Source organism: Lampris incognitus, chromosome 1 (genome assembly GCF_029633865.1).
Source record: "Lampris incognitus isolate fLamInc1 chromosome 1, fLamInc1.hap2, whole genome shotgun sequence".
Taxonomy (NCBI): Eukaryota; Metazoa; Chordata; class Actinopteri; order Lampriformes; family Lampridae; genus Lampris; species Lampris incognitus.
In genome coordinates this window covers 141,825,295-141,843,067 of record NC_079211.1, presented here as the reverse complement: position 1 = coordinate 141,843,067, position 17,773 = coordinate 141,825,295, and the positions used below count along the sequence as shown (strand labels likewise).

Sequence of the window (17,773 nt, the reverse complement as noted above, 5' to 3'; positions counted from 1 at the left end):
TGGACCAAAACTGACGGGTGAGACTACAGCCACAGCGCCGCCTCCATCTTGATTATTGCGCAACATCAGAGCGACTCGAGCTAATCTGCGACTATCATACAGCGAGTAGTATTAAAACAGATCCAGAACTGGATCACAGGGCGTCCGGGTGGCGTAGCGCTCTATTCCGTTGCCTACCAACACGGGGGTCGCCGGTTCGAATCCCACCCGCAGACACGATTGGCCGTGTCTGCGGGTGGGAAGCCGGATGTGGGTATGTGTCCTGGACCTTCTGGCGCCTGTTCAGTGGGGGGGGCGTGATCCTCCCACGTGCAACGCTCCCCTGGTGAAACTCCTCACTGTCAGGTGAAAAGGAGCGGCTGGCGACTCCACATGTATCGGAGGAGGCATGTGGTAGTCTGCAACCCTACCCGGAGGGGGTGGAGCAGCCGGCTCCCCAGATAGCATCCGGATGTGGGCCAGTTCAGGCAATGATACAGCACTGATGGCCCCTGACAAAATGGATGTGAGCCTGAAGTGGCTCACATGTATAATAGCAAATATGGCCCAAATATGCCAAATCAAATGTGGGCCTTCGTGGGCAAAGATGCGGTGCTCTGGGCAACATGTAATCTGGCTGTGACCCTGAAGTGGCCCGAGTGGTAAATGGCGAATATGGCCCAAATGTCACAAAAGAAATATGTGGCACATGCGGCATTGCTATGGCTACGTTCTGGCCCAGATCTGGCAAACAGGAGCGGACCGCCCAAGTGCCGTCATTCCACGCGGTATGTGGGCCGGATGAAAGTGTCGGGTGTAGGACGGGTCCGGGCCACAGCAGTTTTGCTGTCTGGGTCGGAAGAGTGGGTAATTGGCTGGGCACAACTGGGGAGAAAAAGGGGGGGACTGAATCCCAGTTTGGATCACCAGCACAAGCTTAAAAACTTAAATTTTTCTAAAGAGTCATAAATGAGGGATTCGGTTCTGACCGAGTCTTACCAGGCAATAAAGGAGGCGGCGCGCTGTGAGGTAAACCCATATGACTCACCTTATCCACTTCCTCACACCAAATACTCTTCAGCCATCTTTTCTGAGCTGCTACAAATGTGTAGGATCTAAATTCACAGTGCACATGTACAGCATATCACAGTAAGTAGTGTTTACTTGTTGTCATCCGGATGTGTGCAGTCGTCATGGGTTGCCTCGGTGTCAGCTGTTGCACGCAGATCGTCCTGCGTCTTCTGAATATGTTTTCCTTGGAACTGGTCTAATACAGGATTATTATTTTTAATTGAGCTAACCAGAAAGGATCAACAATAATCAAGACTTTTTTTTTTTAATTCAGCATACATATTCAAGACAGTAGCATAAAGTTATTGTCATTATCCTACATTTCCCCTCATTTTATGGGCCTGCATTTTAAGATTGATATTAAGTTAGATTAAGATTAAGACTGGGCGGCACAGTGGCGCAGTGGTTAGCGCGGTCTCCTCACAGTGAGAAGGTCCTGGGTTCGAGCCCCTGGGGTAGTCTAACCTTGGGGGTCGTCCCGGGTCATCCTGTGTGTGGAGTTTGCATGTTCTCCCCGTGTCTGTGTGGGTTTCCTCCGGGGGCTCCGGTTTCCTCCCACAGTCCAAAGACATGTAGGTCAGGTGGATCGGCCATACTAAATTGTCCCTAGGTATGAATGTGTGGTGTGGCCTGGCGGCCTGTCCAGGGTGTTTCCCCGCCTGCCGCCCAGTGACTGCTGGGATAGGCTCCAGCATCCCCGCCACCCTGAGAGCAGGATGAGCGGTTAGGATAATGGGGATGGATGGATGGATGGGGGATTAAGACTGAGTTGCTTTATCGTTTTAATAACACTGACTGTAATTACGACGTTGCCTCCTATTCAAACGTGAGCACGTCTGTTGCCTCTACGAAGTCAGAGCAGAGTCAGGGCTCTGACGCTTTTGACTGGGGGGGAAATGTTCTCAGTCGGATGCAGAGGTGACAAAAACCAACCAGCATCAGCCACGTTGCCATGGACAACCGGCCCTCCGAGCTTGTAGCGCTCAGCTATGCTGCTAGAGGCCTTCGCCAAAACAAGGCTACTGATCTGATTAGATGTATCATAGCAAATACCCTGGTTTTCTTTGGTTGAGGGTTGTTTTTTTGGGGGGCGGGGGTGTTGGGTGACTCGAACGGCGCCTGCATTTTGGTTTTCTCACCTCAGCTCAAATGCCACACGAGAAACGCACCGTGACGGCCGTGCTGCACAGTCAGCAGCCTGTTGCGCGTTGCTGGAAAGGAAGTGGCACCACTGGCGCTGCTGTGCAAGGAAATCCGCTCACGCTTGCTCCGTTTTCTAGGATGTGCCGACCAAGCTGGTGGCGAAGGCCGTGCCCCTTCCCATGGCGGTGAGGGGCCACTGGTTCCTGAGCCCCCGGACAGAGTACTGTGTCGCTGTCCAAACCGCGGTCCGGCAGCCGGACGGGGATTACCTGGTATCAGAGTGGAGCCAGGTGGTGGAGTTCTGCACCGGGGGTATGTACGGCAGATCTTGTCCAGCAGTTTATGCAAACTCTTATCAGCTTCTAACACCGGGCTGTGATGGTTTACACACAAAAGTGATGCGGGTCGAGTTGCTTTCAGTGTGCTCTGATTCAAAAGCGGCGTGGGCGGTCCAGTTTTCCCTGAGTACGTCCATGAGACACACTGGGCATTTTGGATTCGCGCGTCGTTTGTTTGTCGGTTTTGCTAGAACTAAAAGCCCTCCTCCCAACCTCACAGATTATGCCATGGACCACCTGCAGCAGCTGCTTGACAAGGCCAAGGACTCCGCAGGAAGGCTGCTGAAGTTCTCCGTGTTTTATCGCAACCAACACCCAGACTACTTTCACCACGTCAGGTCAGTGTTGCAGTCACACATCCCAGTTGCCGTGTGCAGGAAAACAAACCAGCTGATTGACCAAATGCCCCCCCCCCTCCTGTCCCTTTGCTCAGAGCGCAGTGCGGCGGCGTCATGCAGCCATCCCTCAAAGACAACAGCGGGAGCCACGGTTCTCCTATAAACGGCAAACTGCGGGGAGTCTTTCTCAGCTGCAACACAGAGTTTGACACCGGCCTCCCGCCCAAGGACTCCCCCTACGGCCCCCTGCGCTTCCAGATCCCGGCCGGACACCTGCTCAACCCCAACACCAACCTGTATTTTGCAGACTTCTATTGCATGTACACAGCCTACCACTATGTGGTGCTGGTGCTGGCGCCTGCTGGCTCAGAGGGAGACGGCTTCTGTCGCAGCCGGCTTCCTATGCTGGACCCGTCCTCCAACCCCTTTCTGACATGCACTGCCCCTCAGAGGCCGGGGGAGGAGCCGCTGTTTTGCCACGCCAGTGACGTCATCCTCGAGGTGCTTTTCACAGAGCCTATCCGGCTGGATCAGGGCAGCGTGGAGGAGATCAGCGGGCACCACCAGCTCATGAGTCTGACGACGGCCAACGCCAAGAAGGACCCCAGCTGCAAGGTGTGCAACATCAGCGTGGGCCGCTGAGGAGGCGGCCAAGTGGCGGCACGGAGTAACTGACATTCCTATAGTGCTGATAGGAATGCTGAAATGTTGCTTTCACAACCGACCACAGCTCGTGTGGCACGGAACACAACCGGGACCACCCATTTCCTGGGTTGTGTGCATGCTGCTCTCCCCCATCCCCGTGTCAGCCCGGACCAAAATAGACAGTGTTAGATGAATGACGTCTCCCATTGTCGATCTCAGATCTCCATTAGTCGTCGTGATAACCACTGAAATTACATGTCTCACACCCTGGGGACAAATAGTCATTGAGGAATGTGACAGGGTTTAGATGAGAGCCAATTAAGTTAATTTTCTGTGTGTGTGTGTCGCTCATGTGCACCGTGTTTTAATATTCATCAATTTTGTCTCATTTACATTTCCCCCTTCTTTACGTGTTTTACATTTGCTGCCCTGTCGTCGCTTTGTGTAGCTTGTCCAGTGTATGTTCAGTGATTTATAAGGTTACCGTGTTGTGTGTTGCACACCCTGCAAGTGGCGTCTGTGCAGGTGGCAAAAAGAAAAGAAGAAGAAAAAAAAGATGGCTCACTTAAAAGGAGTCCTAGCATTACGCAATCGGTGGCGTCCAGATATCTCCACACCTCATGATGTTCCTCCCTCTGCCAAGAATTAGCTGGCAAACGTCTGAAAAGCCCTGTGAAGAAACCGGATCTCCGTAAAGACCACCGGCCGTCCTCCTGCGCTTTTCTCCGCGGCGCTACCCGGCAGCCGCGGGGGAGCGGCGCGAGGGGGGGGGGCACGTGCCAGGAAGGTGGTCGGGTTGCTTCACGCGGCCGGAAAGTCCGCTTCTTAAGAAACGCGGGCTCTTTCTCGCGCCGATTGCAGAAAGATCCTGTGCGGTGGGGCAACAAGGGCAGGGCCGCCAAAACCACTACAAGCCCTGAACCTCGGCCTGCCTGGGGAACCTCGACCTGCCTGGGGAACCTCGGACTAGACGACCGGCAAAGCCACACAACACAAACACAACACAAACACAACAAACACACTGCATTCAGTCTCCGATCTGAAGCTTTATTTCCATAAAAAATAAACAGTACCGAGGGGAAGAGAAGTTTCTCCCCGACCCCCTTCCGGGGACTCTCTTTACCCCAGTCTGGCAGTCCATGACCTCTATGACGACAGCAACACATGGCTGCGGTGAAAGGGATCCCTGTGTGGCGCAGCGCCGGAGCTGGCGGCATTTTAGAGGCGGGGGAGTGTGACGTCAGTGGACGTCTTCACATGCACTGAATAACCTTTAACACCCTTCTCACCGAGACTATATATATATATATATATATATATATATATATATATATATATATATATATATATATATATATATATATATATATATTACAAAAGAACGAAAGAAATAAAGATAATTCAAAGAAAATTGTGCATGTAAAATATGCAAAAAGGCAAAGCCGTGAAGTTTGTTTTGTTTTTTTGCCAGATTCTGCAGCGTTCAAGGAAACGTACAGTGCACAAAACACATAATTACGGCTGAAATCATTTCACAACATTTCATTTTCAACGACACAAAACAGTGCAAATATCATCTCGATAGCTTAACTCGTCTCCAGTCGTCCAGCTCTGCTTAACTTAGTAATGCTTCCATGTACTAAATGGGGTTTTGCACTCATTTTGATTTTTGTTTTTAAATTAAGAAAAAAAAAAGAAGAATAAGGCTGTAATGAATATAGATTCAGGTTGAACGAGCTGGGCAAGCTACGCCCTTTCACTTGATGTCTTTCCGTGACAATGAGAATTGACACAGACGATAATGTTGTAATTCTGTCCGCCGTTGTTGTCCCAGAAGGGCACGCTGTGCCCGCCGGGCACATAGCGCAAACAGAACTCTATGCTCCTTTTGGCATCGATTACTTTAGGGACGGCAATGTCAAATTGAAAGACGTCCGTCTGCGGCCCGCCGTAGCGTTCCTGCAAGTAAGTACAGGGCACATCCCTGTAGCTCTGCCAGGAGTTGAAGGTGACGCGTACGTGCACATCCTTCTGGAAGCTGATGTTCCTGACCCGCACGATGCCCCGTAGGGCCTGTTCTGTGACACTGCAGCTCTCCAGGACAACCATGCTCTCTGCCAGCCTGGCACGGAAAGCCTGGAAATCTGCGGACGGCTGGGGGAAGCCCACCATAAGCAAAGTTCCCGGGCAGCATGTGCTGACGGTGCAGCTATATCCATCCTCTGTCATGCTTCCCAACTCCTGCAGCGACGGAAGAGGGTCCAGGTCAAAAGGCTCTTCCGCTTCAGAGAAGACTCGCACCATCGCCAGGGACAGTCCTTTCGAGTCAGCGAAAACCACCCGCTTGTTCTTGACGGGGACCAGCTCCACCTCATCATCCATATCGTCCAGCCAAAGGGACGCCGGCGGGGTCAGAAACGGCTGGCTTAGCATGGCAGGCGGCGACAGCTTTGAGGCGGACGGCCGGATGCACGGTCGCTGGGGCTTCAGGATGGGCACCCAAACGTGGGGGCACAGTTCTCTGCGTTGGTTCAAGCACAGCCTCACAGCGATCTCCACAAGGCCGGCGGACTGGGCCATCGACCCAAAGCCGATCATTGGAAGCACCCTTAGGAGACAGAACCACGGAGGTTAACGAACGAATGAGATCCACTTCACAACCGTGGAAGCCCATAAAGAAGGTACCACATATAAGAGATGCCTGAAACAAGGGAACATGCGACTCCTAATGACTTGTGTGCCGTGCGTGTTAGGAGGAAACACATCACAGATTTACTGTTAGAAAGAGGGCGGCGGTAGGGAGGCCTCTTGGCGACGACTGAGAGGCCGGTGAGAGATTTCAGACCATGCACTTCACACGCAGAACCACAAAGTCTTACGTTGTGCCGCTCATCTCCATTCTTGTAATCTGGTGTTGTAGGACGGAAGTAGAGTGCGGCCCTCAGCGACAGCTCGGGAGTGTCCTCTGAGAAACGAAGACAGGTTTCCACTCAATAAACAGTACAACGTGTTGTCGCTGACACAGCAAGGAACTTCAACACACCTTCCAACATTTTTTTGCATTTAAAGTCTTCGCTGAATGAAGCACGAAGGCGGTAAACTGCAGCCAGCCCCTACTGTTGCAGCGATCAGAGTATCGACTAAAGAGAGCGCGCACAACAAATACCAGCTCGTGTGAAGGACAGTCTTGCTTACATTCAACAGGTTAAACTCCCTGCGGTGGCCGTCTGCGGTGTCAGTCCTCCCTTTGCCTGCACAACATCCTATTTATATTAGCTCAGCCTGGCTCTCGCTTCGTAAACTCCACCCTCCTCTCCGCTCTCCTGCACCCTCAAGACGCACATCACTTCCATTTTGTGCTGCTAATGACACACGGTTTCTTTCGAAACCGTGCCTCCGTCACGGTTTGCGGGGAGTCGTCGTCACACCGCCTCTAAATCCTCGCTGAACGTCGCACTGAGGTCACAACGTGGAGCCTTTGCCGTTTTATCAGTTCACAAAAGCCCTTCGTCTATTAATAAACTCAACCTACACCACGATTTTTTAACGTCACCGCAACAACGCCACGTTAAATCAGTGCTGATTGGGCCAGGAAGCCCACGCGGATCCCGGTGGCAACGCCAGGTTTCCAACAGGGCTATGGAAACTATTCCACTCATCCTCGGCTCTATTCCTGGCCCTGCTGGTTGACCAATGACGCCGCTGACACTCGGGGCCTTGAGCCGAGTATTTCCCCCCGGCTGGCTTCTCTGACGGGCCCTCTCTCTCTATCTTAGGTTGCTCGGCATGTGTAACTGGAGAGTGTTGTGTAAGAAGGCACTCTTGGCACACTTTTTCCATCCTTCACACGTCTCCAGAGGCGGCCACACATGCCACTCTCTTCTCTTCTGCAGGCCGGCGTAGACATACAGAACGACGCGTTGCATGTAATGTGCATCGTCCACGACTTAGTGCAAATAATCATTTGCTGCTATCCCAAGCCCAGCGGACTAACTGACCAGCGTGCGGACTGATGCCGACCCGACTGCAGACCTTACAGTGATTTTCTCGACCATGTAATCGGATAATTGAATGCTTTAGCTTGACTGCTTTTGGGAACATGGTCAGCTAACCCAGCTGCTATCCGCATCTGTACATCGTTAAGTTTATTACTCCCAAACACGGGTATCGGCTAGTGTCTGAGGCAAATAAAAACGAAATGAAAGCCACTTTGTCATTGTGTTCTTACAAGGGACTTGTTCTCTGCGTCTAACCCACCCTATTGTATAGCAGCAGTGGGCAGCTGCAGCGCCCGGAGACCAACTCCAGTTCCTCTTTCCATTGCCTTGGTCAGGGACACGGGCAGGAGTATTAAACCCTAACATGCATGTCTTCCTGATGGTGGGAGGAAACCCACGCAGACACAGGGAGAACATGCAAACTCCACACAGAAAGGACCTGGGAAGGCATGGGGTTCGAACCCAGGACCTTCTTGCTGTGAGGCAACAGTGCTAACCACTAGGCCACCGTGCCGCCACTGGGTGGGCGATCCCGGCGGTGTGTCGGTCACAGGGCCCAGCGCCGGGCCAGTGGTCCGTGCTCGCCGTCCAGGGCTCGGGTCCCACTCCTGTGGGTATGCCTTGTGTCTGAGCCTGGGGGTTGGCGGTGGCCGTGTGCCTCGGGGATGTCGGCCCAGCTTGTGCCCCTCAGGGTCATGCAGGGCTGTTGCTCTGCAGCCTCCTGCCCCCCCTCCCCTCCCCCCATTGGCTCGGTTTTCCTCTGGTGTTGCAGTGCTGTGGGCTCCGGCTGTTCTCTTGGGTCATTAAGTGTCTGCACGACTGTGGGGCCTGTGGGTGGCTGCAGAGCCTGTCTGCTGCTCGGAGGCACTACGATAAGTCGTGGATCTCGGACACCAGAATTTACTGGGATTAATCCTGCACACCCACAGGTGGACACTTCACATATTAGAATCTGCCCTGACACACACTCTGGATTACATCCTTCATCCCCCTTTTTTCCTGCCTTCTCCTTTATCACCATAACCGCTATCCTAAACTGACATTGATAAGAGCGATTTGTTTTGTCGAACACGCCAGCGCCTTTCCATCTCTTCTCAGATACGTTATCATTTTCCATTTCTAAATTTCCTTGTTTCACTTGTGGCGATTGACCGCCCCCCCTAACCTTGGAGAAGCGATGCCGATTGGTTGTTTAGCTGATCAAACATGCGGAACGGGGGGGGGGGTCCGCTGGGGGCTATAAATGTATGACAAAACCCCCGTGCTCTTGTCATCTCACAGATCATCCAGAGGATGGCGTTATTACAAGTGGGTGGAAGAACCTGAACTCCACTTGCAGATGAACTCCGTCTGCGCCACATCGGCATACAAATTCCCCGTGCTGTACGCCAAGTCTGCCTCGAGCCCAGGTTTGATAAAAATTATAATGAAAAGAAATCACTGCAGCTGAAGAAGACGACAACGTGAAAACAGCTCAGTGATGCACACTGCCCACTCACTCGGTGCTTTATTAGTTCCAATAGCTTGGCAATTATGCATGAGGGCAAATACAACAAGCATCTACCACACTCTGCAAAACTCTTACATAACGATGCAATTACCACAATTATGTCTTGGAGAAGAAAATGTTCCCGTTAATTCTCGTGGCTTTGGGGTAAATGTGAGCAAAACGTTGAGCTAGAACCACAACATAACAATTCACTTCTACAAAACTCACTAATGTTGCGGAAGGTAAACAACAGTATGTGTCCTTCACTACTCAGGCGGCGATCAGAGCTCTTGATGATGTTCAACATGACACTTGGGTATGTAGACATGAGCCGGATGCTTTGTCTATGATGCAGAGGAACTGCTAGAGCGCTCGACTACGGCGTCAATACGTGCTGTCCAAAAGTCACACATTTGTCTCTGCAATGCATGAACATTCACACGTACACCATGAAGAGGAAGGCAGCTACTCCACCGTGATGCCGAGTGAACTGATGAAATTACATCTCCCAGGCATGCAACGTCAAATGTTACTGCACAACGGGAAGAAATTTCACAGCTGTGTCACACAGACAGAGCAACAGGGAGAACAATGAATTGGCAGGTTTATGACTAAACCCATCATTACTTGTTCCAAGTATCCAAGAAGCACTGAACTGCTGGCGTTGAAATCATTTATATTTGTATTCAATGTTGCTCGGTATCACTTCTGACACTCCTTCGCCTGGAAAGTCTTTATGTTGCATGGTATCATCTGAAAATTATACCACCTACAGACCTTGTATTTGTAGCCAACAGTTTCAATTAAGTTGTGTTTCTTCTGTTCGCATCAAGACTTGAGTCTCTTTGTCATTTAAGCGAGTCAGCTTTTACAAGTTCGAAGGCTCTGGTGAGGAACTGTCCACTCCCCGTTACCTCCAGGTCAGGAAGATGAGCCTGAGCTTGTTCAATGATTCATATGTATGGGACTCAAAAGATATATTATATAGGGAGGCAAGGACCTGTAAGACAAACACACACACACACGCACACACACACGCACACACACACAAAAGAGTTACTTAACTATCTGGAATTGGCAAATACATATGATGAAATTGTGTGATCCTGAAATGGTACATTTCCCCTTATTGTGAATCTAAGAAAGATTGCTAAATGAGACAATTTTTCTGTTGCCAAGATACCACACACAAGGCAAATAAGTGAGAGCTAAAAATAACACAAGATGTCACTAAAAAGCTGTCACTTATGTAAGACCTATTTTGAACTACTCATATGAATTCAAACTTGGCGGTGAGGTGGCACTGACTTGATAGAAGAGATGACCAAGACAATTAGCATTTACCCACCTTAATTAAATTAACTGCACAGCGCCATTTGAAACAAGTGGCGCTATGGTCCGATACCGCATAAGGTGCTGAGAACCCTCTTCTAGATCCACAACATACTCTCTGATGGGAGATGAAGAGTGGACACAATCAATTATCATTCTTTACCCTTTGAGGAAAAAAAAACAGTGAAAGGAAAAACGTAAAGACTGCCATCTACTGGAAAAATAATGTTGGATGAAATGGAATGGAGTCAAAGGGGTCAAGATAATAAAGCTACTGCACTTCTGTTCATCCGATTCAGGCTCCACCAGGACGTTGTCCTGTCTCTCCTTCACTCGAAGAAAAACAAAGGAATCCAAGTAGGGCTCAGGAACTAGGAGAAAATTAGAAAACACAGAACTTAATGTGTGGGTCATTTACGATGGCAGGACCAAAGGAATTCCTCTAACCATCTTGTGTGTACACTGCATGTATCATTCAGTGCCTAATAAATGGAATGAAAACCTTTCACCTGAAGCTGTTACCAATGGGTCTTTACCTGCTTTCTGCATGTCCACTGACTGTAGGTTGGGGGGCATATGTTTCAGAGCTACAGCCTTCAGGAAGGTTTCTGTATTAGCAAAGTATCTGTGCAGCAGATAAAAATGATTTCAATGTTTAGTGTCAGGGAAACATTAATGACAAAACGCAGAGTTACCATTCCCCTCAAATATTTATAACAAAGTGACCACACTCACTCTTTGGCAAAGGCAAACTCTTCAGGTGACAAGAATGATGGATCTCCCAAAGCTCGAGACTTCTCTTTCTCAAGGACGTGCGGGAAGAACTTCTCAATCTAAACATGGATGAAAAACAGATAATTGTGTCAGCTGGCTTCAGGGGGAAATTCTGTTGCCAGATTGATGAGGCCCTCATAGTACATATTTTGCTGTTAATGCGGTCGGACCTTCTGCAGGCGGGAGCGTAGGTAGCTACTGAGGACAAAGCGGATCCTGTCTATCTCCATGCGGTGGACACTGGCCTTCATGTCCCCTTTCTTTACCCTTTGCAGATTGGTCTCCTGTTGAGGGAAATAATCATAATGGCACTTTATGACACTGGCAATGTCATAAATCAACACTTCATTTTCGGAATTTATCCAGAGTGAATTCTGAGGGCAGTGGTAAAATAAAGGTGAGCATCTGAAGCGTCAACTTTACAAACAAATGGTGCCGAAAAGTCCGAAAACCACACCTGCCGCACTGTTAACAAGGATTTATTTCTGCGTCTCTAAAATAACCACATGTGATAGAGCGAACATAGTTCCACTAGCTTCAACATTTTACCTCAATGACTTGTATAAGCAAGAAAACCTTTTTAGAAAATTCAAGGATTTCTCTAAATGGAAAAAAAGATGCTGGCATTGCAACAAATCTCAGGCACACATTTTAGAACCACAACCGTTGGATGCATTTAAAAATAGTATTCATAAACCTAAGAGTGTCATTATAACAGTGTAATCACAAACTCAACTGGAATCAATGTAAGGCGTGCATAAACATTTACCCATAGCACAGACTACAGACTCAGTGACTCTACATCCATTACTACATTTAAATCCAAATTAAAAATGCATTTATCTATTCAGAAAGGCTTTTGGATAATCTGCAGGCACTATTTTAGTCTACAACTCAGACCCTTCCTACAGCCTCATTTCATAATCCCAACCATTTTTACTTTTCCGTGACCATTGTAGCCTTAGCTTGCTTATTATTGCTGATTTATGCATGTCCATCCTCATTCCTGTTTTTAAGCTTCTTCTTTCATGGTGCACAGTGTCCTTGAGAGTTTTGAAAGGTGGTTTAAATATCCTGTTATTGTTGCTGATTTACCATGTGAGTCAGCTGTTCCATCACACACTCCACCACCTCCGATCTGTTCTCCAGCAGCTCGGGGGAGAACTTCTCATTCAGCCAAGCCTAAACGTCAGAGGGGAACTTTGAGTAAAGTTGAACCAGCTACATCAGTGTTTCTCAACCCAGTCCTCAAGGAACCCCTATCCTGCAGATTTTCATTGTAACCCTGCATAGGTAGCCCTGCTTGTACTTACTCGACCAATCATCTCGCAGCACTTAATTATGCAAGGTGTGCAACATCTGACAAAATGCATTGCTGATTGGTTGAATAACTACAAACAGGTATCTATTCAGGGTTGCAAAGAAAATATGCAGGATAGGGGTTCCTTGAGGACTGGGTTGAGAAACACTGAGCTACATGGTGCTGGTCAGTGTCAACTAGCAGGGCCCAGACAAGTCAGCATTCATTTGTATAGCGCCACATCACAGCTCGGTCCCCTAAAGGGCTTTACAATCACATCACATTATACAACACACACAAATGGAACAGGTGACCATTTGTGACGCTCCCCATGTATTCTTAGATCCTCGACTCGAACAAGGAAAAGAAATTTCTACAGAATAAATTAGGGGGCGTCAGAGGAGGGATGGAGGTGCAACAGGCTAAGTGCAGTGACAGATTTACAATAACCCCTCACTGAAGCAGGAACTGGGGTAAAACAATGCAGAATATGACATGCACTGCACGAGCTACAGTGAAATAAGGGAACCTTAACTAACGATACCACAGGTTAATGAGAAACAAAACAGGTGGCATACCCATCTACAATGTGCACAACTCCTAAAACTGGGGGAATCTGTCAGATATTGTGAATTGAGACGCCGTTGCCAGAGGACGATCGCTATTCCGGGGACGGTACCTCTTCGAGTTTGGCGATCAGCTCCGCCGGGGTCATCACGTCCTCCTCGCCGTCATCTTGGCCGATTTCACCGACTTCATCAGACAACACGTCCGACATTATTACCTTCGCAAAGTATGCAAAAAAAACAACAACAAAAACGAAACAAAGAAGAAAAAAAGGCTCCAACGAAGCAAAGCTGGATTTTGGACGATTCGATTAAAGTTCAAAGCGGCGCCAAAGCGTGGAAGAATGACTGAGGAAAACACAGCCGCGGGTTCAGGAAGCGGAACCCCGCTTCCGGATGATATTCGCGCCGTTGAAACGGTGTAGTCACGAGAATCAAATTGCGCGATTGTGCGCATTCAGCAGGGCTTCCCCCCCCCCCGAGTTTGTTTTACAGTAAATCATGTTGATTTGAATATAATCAGTTTCAAATTGAATTGATTCAAATCAGCACTATTTACTCGGAAAAAAAAATCCCTAAAAATTCCGCTAAAATGTAAGTTACCGCAATACAATTCAAATCTCTCCATAGAACAGAAGAGATGGTAGGTGGAGTGCCCCAATTCATTCATTCATTCATTCATTCATTCATTCATTCATTCATTCATTCATTCATTCATCCATTCATCCATTCGTTCGTTCGTTCATTCATTCGTTCATTCGTTCGTTCATCCATTCACGATTCATGCCAATTCATTCATTCATCCATCCATTCATTCATTCATTCAAGATTCATGCAAATTCATTCATTCATCCATTCATGGCGGGCTTCTGTATTCAGATCTGTCCAGCATTCTGCTGATAAAATAAATAGAGCTGAACACACCAAGAAACTTATATTCCAAAGAAACGTGACCAAGTAAAGCATCTGCAAATTTAGAGAAAGGAAAAAAATGCTTGTCAGTGCGTCATGGGACAACTCGTATACGGAGAAAAAAAGCTGAATCTGCATATTATTGTTAATGAAACTATTAGTTTTAGCTTCAATGAATATGAATACTTTCCAAGTGTCAATTCTGCCAAGAAATGCAGTCAAGGTGTCAGTTATCAATGGCTTACATCCGGTTTACTGATGATGTCGAGACAAAAGAACAAATTGTGGACAAATGACCTCTTCAGTCTGTCTCTCTGCGTGCTCGATAACCCAGGTAAGAAAATCTCAGAAAATTGAATCAATTAATCTGGACACAACGTTTACTGAGAAAGAAACCTTCCATCATTCATCTACCTCTTCAGTCTCAGCTGACTGCAGGTACCCCCACCCTTATAAAGGATACAGTGGCATAACGAGCAAAAACAAGGATCGGTTTCATATGCTGATTTCTGTGACCATTAACTAGAGTTACAGTGGCCATGGGTACTAGTCACAGAGGATTGGGGAATGGGACGTGCACATCCTTAACAGGGTGGGACGCTGGTTTGAACGGAGAAGCAAAGAGGCCATCTATGAAGACGGAACAGAACCGGGGGTGTTGTGGGTGGGTGGGTGGGTGGGTGGGGGGGGGGGCTAACAGTATATCTTTCGCCATTTTACAATGCTGTGATTGCAACCATTCCCAAATCCTCTGTGAATAGTACACATTGCCATTGAAACTCTAGTTTCTTTCTCAGTAAACGTTGTGCCCAGAGGAACTGATTCGCCTTTCTCTGATGTACCTCTTCAATCCCTCCTCACCAAGGAGTCTATAAAGCCTATTGAAATAAATTCACTATCATTAGAGCTGCAAAACAGACATACCCCAGTAATGAATTCAAACAATAGTCAAATGATATTTGAATGCTTGTGACAGAGAGGAAAGAACACACCCGAGAGCTAGTGTACGGCAGTTTTTCATTCAACAATACAGATGAGATAACTGTAATTCACTAGCCTCTCATGGTCTGCTAGACCTCATTGCATCCTGCAAGGTCCTTTTTTTTTGATCCCCCAGAAATAAATGAACAGATTAAAAAAAAAGACTTTTCGGCTGGTCATGATTATATTTCTGCATTAGAGCCACTTATAACATATTTTCTTCATCATTGCAAACTGGTGTAATTTGAGACTTAAAGATTGCCATGGTTATCCCTTTGTTTAAAGCTGATGATCCAAGTTATTTTATCACTATAGACCAATATCAATTCTACCATTTTTCCAAGGTACTGGAAACAATTGTGTACAAAAGGAACATATTTCACCTAGATTTCTTCTATTTTGTACAAGCATCAGTGTGATTTAAATAAAAAACCAGTCCATTGTGTATATGGCTCTGCTTCATCTGATTGAAAATAATCACCACAGCGCTTATCGATGATTATATATTCGTAGCGCTTTCCAAAGCTTTTGACACAGTAAATCACATTTAATTTAATATTGTATATATATATATATATATATATATATATATATATATATATATATATCAATGGTATAAGAATTATTAAAAAGATATGTCCCAGACAGAGTACAAATTGTTTGCATTAAGGTTTCAGTTAACAAAGTAAGATTAGGGGGTCCCCCAGGGGTCCATTTTGGGACCATTGTTATTTCTTATTTATAGAAACGGTCTGTTCACTTTCTCAAACATGCTATTATCTGTAATGTTCGCAGATGACACAAACATAGTTCTCTTGCATTCAAATTTTGATTCACTGATGAAGGAGGCTAATTCTGGTTCAATTGCCTATGCTGAAAGGTTTAGATTGAACAATTTGGCATTGAATATATATATATATATATACATATATATATGTGTGTGTGTGTGTGTGTGTGTGTGTGTGTGTGTGTGTGTGTGTGTGTGTGTGTGTGTGTAAAATCAAACATTATTTTCATTGGCAAAAAGAGATTGCGAAGATCTTGCAAAAAAAAAAATCTCAGTTGAAAATACTGAAATGCTTCCAGTTTCAGCAACTGCTGCAGACTCATTGGAATCATCGTTGCTGAAAGCCTGAATTGGGGATAACAGATTGATTTCATCAGCAAAAATAAAAGTAAACATCGTTTGAGCCAACACATTCCTCACTCCTTCTTCAGAAAAGTGTTCTCCTGTAAGAATGTTTTGTTGGAGTAGCAACCTGCTCAAAGTCACGCTCCCCATATCTGTTCCTGTATTTCATGAGCTCCAGCTTCCTACAACTCACAATATTAATATTTTGAGACGTGTATTTGTATCCACCAAATACATTTAAGAGTGGCCAGTTCAAGCCTTATTTCCAAGAAAATCCACAAATCAATTCTTGTTCAACAAGACTGTGATAATGATTAGATGTTAATCTCCCCAAACATTTCACTGAGTTTTCAAGAAGTGTATGAGTACCAAACGATGGAATTCTATATCTCATCCAGTAAAAATCTCACCCTCCTTAAAATCTTCTAAAATGAATGAAGGGTGATTTAAAAAGACGTAAAAGACAACATTTAAACTGTCTAACAATTTTGTTTTCATTTTCATTTTTATTCCCTCACTTACCTGTGGGAGAAGGAGCCGCTCCAGATCCCAGACGTCCCTTCCTGCCAGCTTTCCCGCCTGTGTGATTACCAGTCCCGCCCTGATGCGTCCCCCCTGCGCGTCATCGTCTCCCCCATGTGTGTATTTAAGGGGTGTGTTCCAGCATCATTTTCTTGTCTTCCCTGGGAATGTTTTGACCATTGCCTATTTTTTTCTTTTTTTTAACTCTGTCTTTTGCCTGCCGTTTTTGATCCCTCTGCCTGATCTGCTTTGTGGGTCCTTCGTCATCGTGAGCCTGATGGCCTGGTCCACTACAGGGAATGTTTTCGTTGGTTTGTACCGTGTTCGTTTGCACCCAAACAACCCTTATAATCAACACCAATATTAGGAGCACCCTTTGGTTTATTGTCTTACACTCTAAATACACAGAATCTGAACGTCCATTAAGGTGCAAAGATAGACCTCTGCTAACAACACGCTTCTTCCCTCAGACAAATGTTTAAGTCTCCATCCTCGTTTTCCTGTGGTTTTGGCTGAGGTAATAAGGTTGGCAAAAAGAGGAAAGGCTCCTTGATCACATCTTTGTAATTAAACGGTTCAACGTATGAATAATGTTGAGAAGGAGCATGATTCCTTGTGACCTTCTGCACTATGTACCATTTTACTCTATGATTAGTCCGTCCATCCATTATCCAAACTGCTTATCCTGCTCTCAGGGTCGCGGGGATGCTGGAGCCTATCCCAGCAGTCATTAGGCGGCAGGCGGGGAGACACCCCGGACAGGCCGCCAGGCCATCACACACATTCACACCTAGGGACAATTTAGTACGGCCGAATCACCTGACCTACATGTCTTTGGACTGTGGGAGGAAACCGGAGCCCCCGGAGGAAACCCACCGCAGACACGGGGAGAACATGCAAACTCCACACAGAGGACAACCCGGGATGACCCACCAAGGTTGGACAACCCCGGGGCTCGAACCCAGGACCTTCTTGCTGTGAGGCGACCGCGCTATCCACTGCGCCACCGGGCCGCCCACTATATGATTAGCGTGCTTCAAAAGGCATCAGTACAGTTTTTCAAAGTAAAACATCGCAGTTCTAAAAAAGAAGTGTATATAAACCCGACATGATTTCTTGAACATTCCTCCATAGGCTGTTCCTTCGACTTAGATGGGTGAGGAAAACGCTCCTGTCAATAAACGTTGTGTCCAGATGAACTAATTGACATTTCTTCGATTTTCTTACCAGTGTAACCGGTTAATTTCTCGCCC

General features: G+C 47.0%; 3 protein-coding genes across 4 annotated transcripts; 1 reads left to right on the top strand and 2 right to left on the bottom strand.

Moving 5' to 3' along the window:
• The first annotated feature begins 2,146 nt into the window (after positions 1–2,146).
• Positions 2,147–4,661, top strand: LOC130116617 (phytanoyl-CoA hydroxylase-interacting protein). The gene is made up of 3 exons (XM_056284585.1): positions 2,147–2,505; positions 2,752–2,869; positions 2,965–4,661. Exons 1-3 carry the CDS (start codon positions 2,373–2,375, stop codon positions 3,509–3,511), a joined length of 798 nt encoding a protein of 265 aa, XP_056140560.1. The 5' UTR covers positions 2,147–2,372; the 3' UTR covers positions 3,512–4,661.
• Positions 4,658–7,349, bottom strand: ppp1r3c2b (protein phosphatase 1 regulatory subunit 3C2, duplicate b). Its single transcript, XM_056284574.1, has 3 exons — positions 6,710–7,349; positions 6,394–6,479; positions 4,658–6,122 (listed from the first exon to the last, which is right to left on the bottom strand). Exons 2-3 carry the CDS (start codon positions 6,411–6,413, stop codon positions 5,261–5,263), a joined length of 882 nt encoding a protein of 293 aa, XP_056140549.1. The 5' UTR covers positions 6,414–6,479; positions 6,710–7,349; the 3' UTR covers positions 4,658–5,260.
• A 1,639-nt stretch (positions 7,350–8,988) lies between these two features.
• Positions 8,989–13,337, bottom strand: gins4 (GINS complex subunit 4 (Sld5 homolog)). Of its 2 annotated transcripts, XM_056290736.1 has the most exons (8): positions 13,087–13,337; positions 12,203–12,289; positions 11,278–11,391; positions 11,069–11,166; positions 10,870–10,958; positions 10,614–10,704; positions 10,350–10,451; positions 8,989–10,001 (listed from the first exon to the last, which is right to left on the bottom strand). In XM_056290736.1, the coding sequence occupies exons 1-7, from the start codon at positions 13,183–13,185 to the stop codon at positions 10,355–10,357; spliced, it is 675 nt and encodes a 224-aa protein (XP_056146711.1). In that variant the 5' UTR covers positions 13,186–13,337; the 3' UTR covers positions 8,989–10,001; positions 10,350–10,354. The 2 variants fall into 2 exon arrangements, with proteins under 2 accessions (XP_056146711.1, XP_056146718.1); XM_056290743.1 differs by lacking the exon at positions 12,203–12,289.
• Positions 13,338–17,773: the final 4,436 nt, after the last annotated feature.

Excerpts from the sequence above, each read along its gene's own strand:
- ppp1r3c2b (XM_056284574.1), bottom strand. The coding sequence starts at position 6,413 with ATGGAGATGAGCGGCACAAC. Across the intron at positions 6,123-6,393 it reads ATGGAGATGAGCGGCACAAC|GGTGCTTCCAATGATCGGCT; the intron begins GTAAGACTTTGT and ends CTGTCTCCTAAG.
- LOC130116617 (XM_056284585.1), top strand. The coding sequence starts at position 2,373 with ATGGCGGTGAGGGGCCACTGGTTCCTGAGCCCCCGGACAGAGTACTGT. Across the intron at positions 2,506-2,751 it reads GGTGGAGTTCTGCACCGGGG|ATTATGCCATGGACCACCTG; the intron begins GTATGTACGGCA and ends CCAACCTCACAG. Across the intron at positions 2,870-2,964 it reads GACTACTTTCACCACGTCAG|AGCGCAGTGCGGCGGCGTCA; the intron begins GTCAGTGTTGCA and ends CCCTTTGCTCAG.
- gins4 (XM_056290736.1), bottom strand. The coding sequence starts at position 13,185 with ATGTCGGACGTGTTGTCTGATGAAGTCGGTGAAATCGGCCAAGATGAC. Across the intron at positions 11,167-11,277 it reads TACGCTCCCGCCTGCAGAAG|ATTGAGAAGTTCTTCCCGCA; the intron begins GTCCGACCGCAT and ends ATCCATGTTTAG. Across the intron at positions 10,705-10,869 it reads AGTGGACATGCAGAAAGCAG|TTCCTGAGCCCTACTTGGAT; the intron begins GTAAAGACCCAT and ends ATTTTCTCCTAG.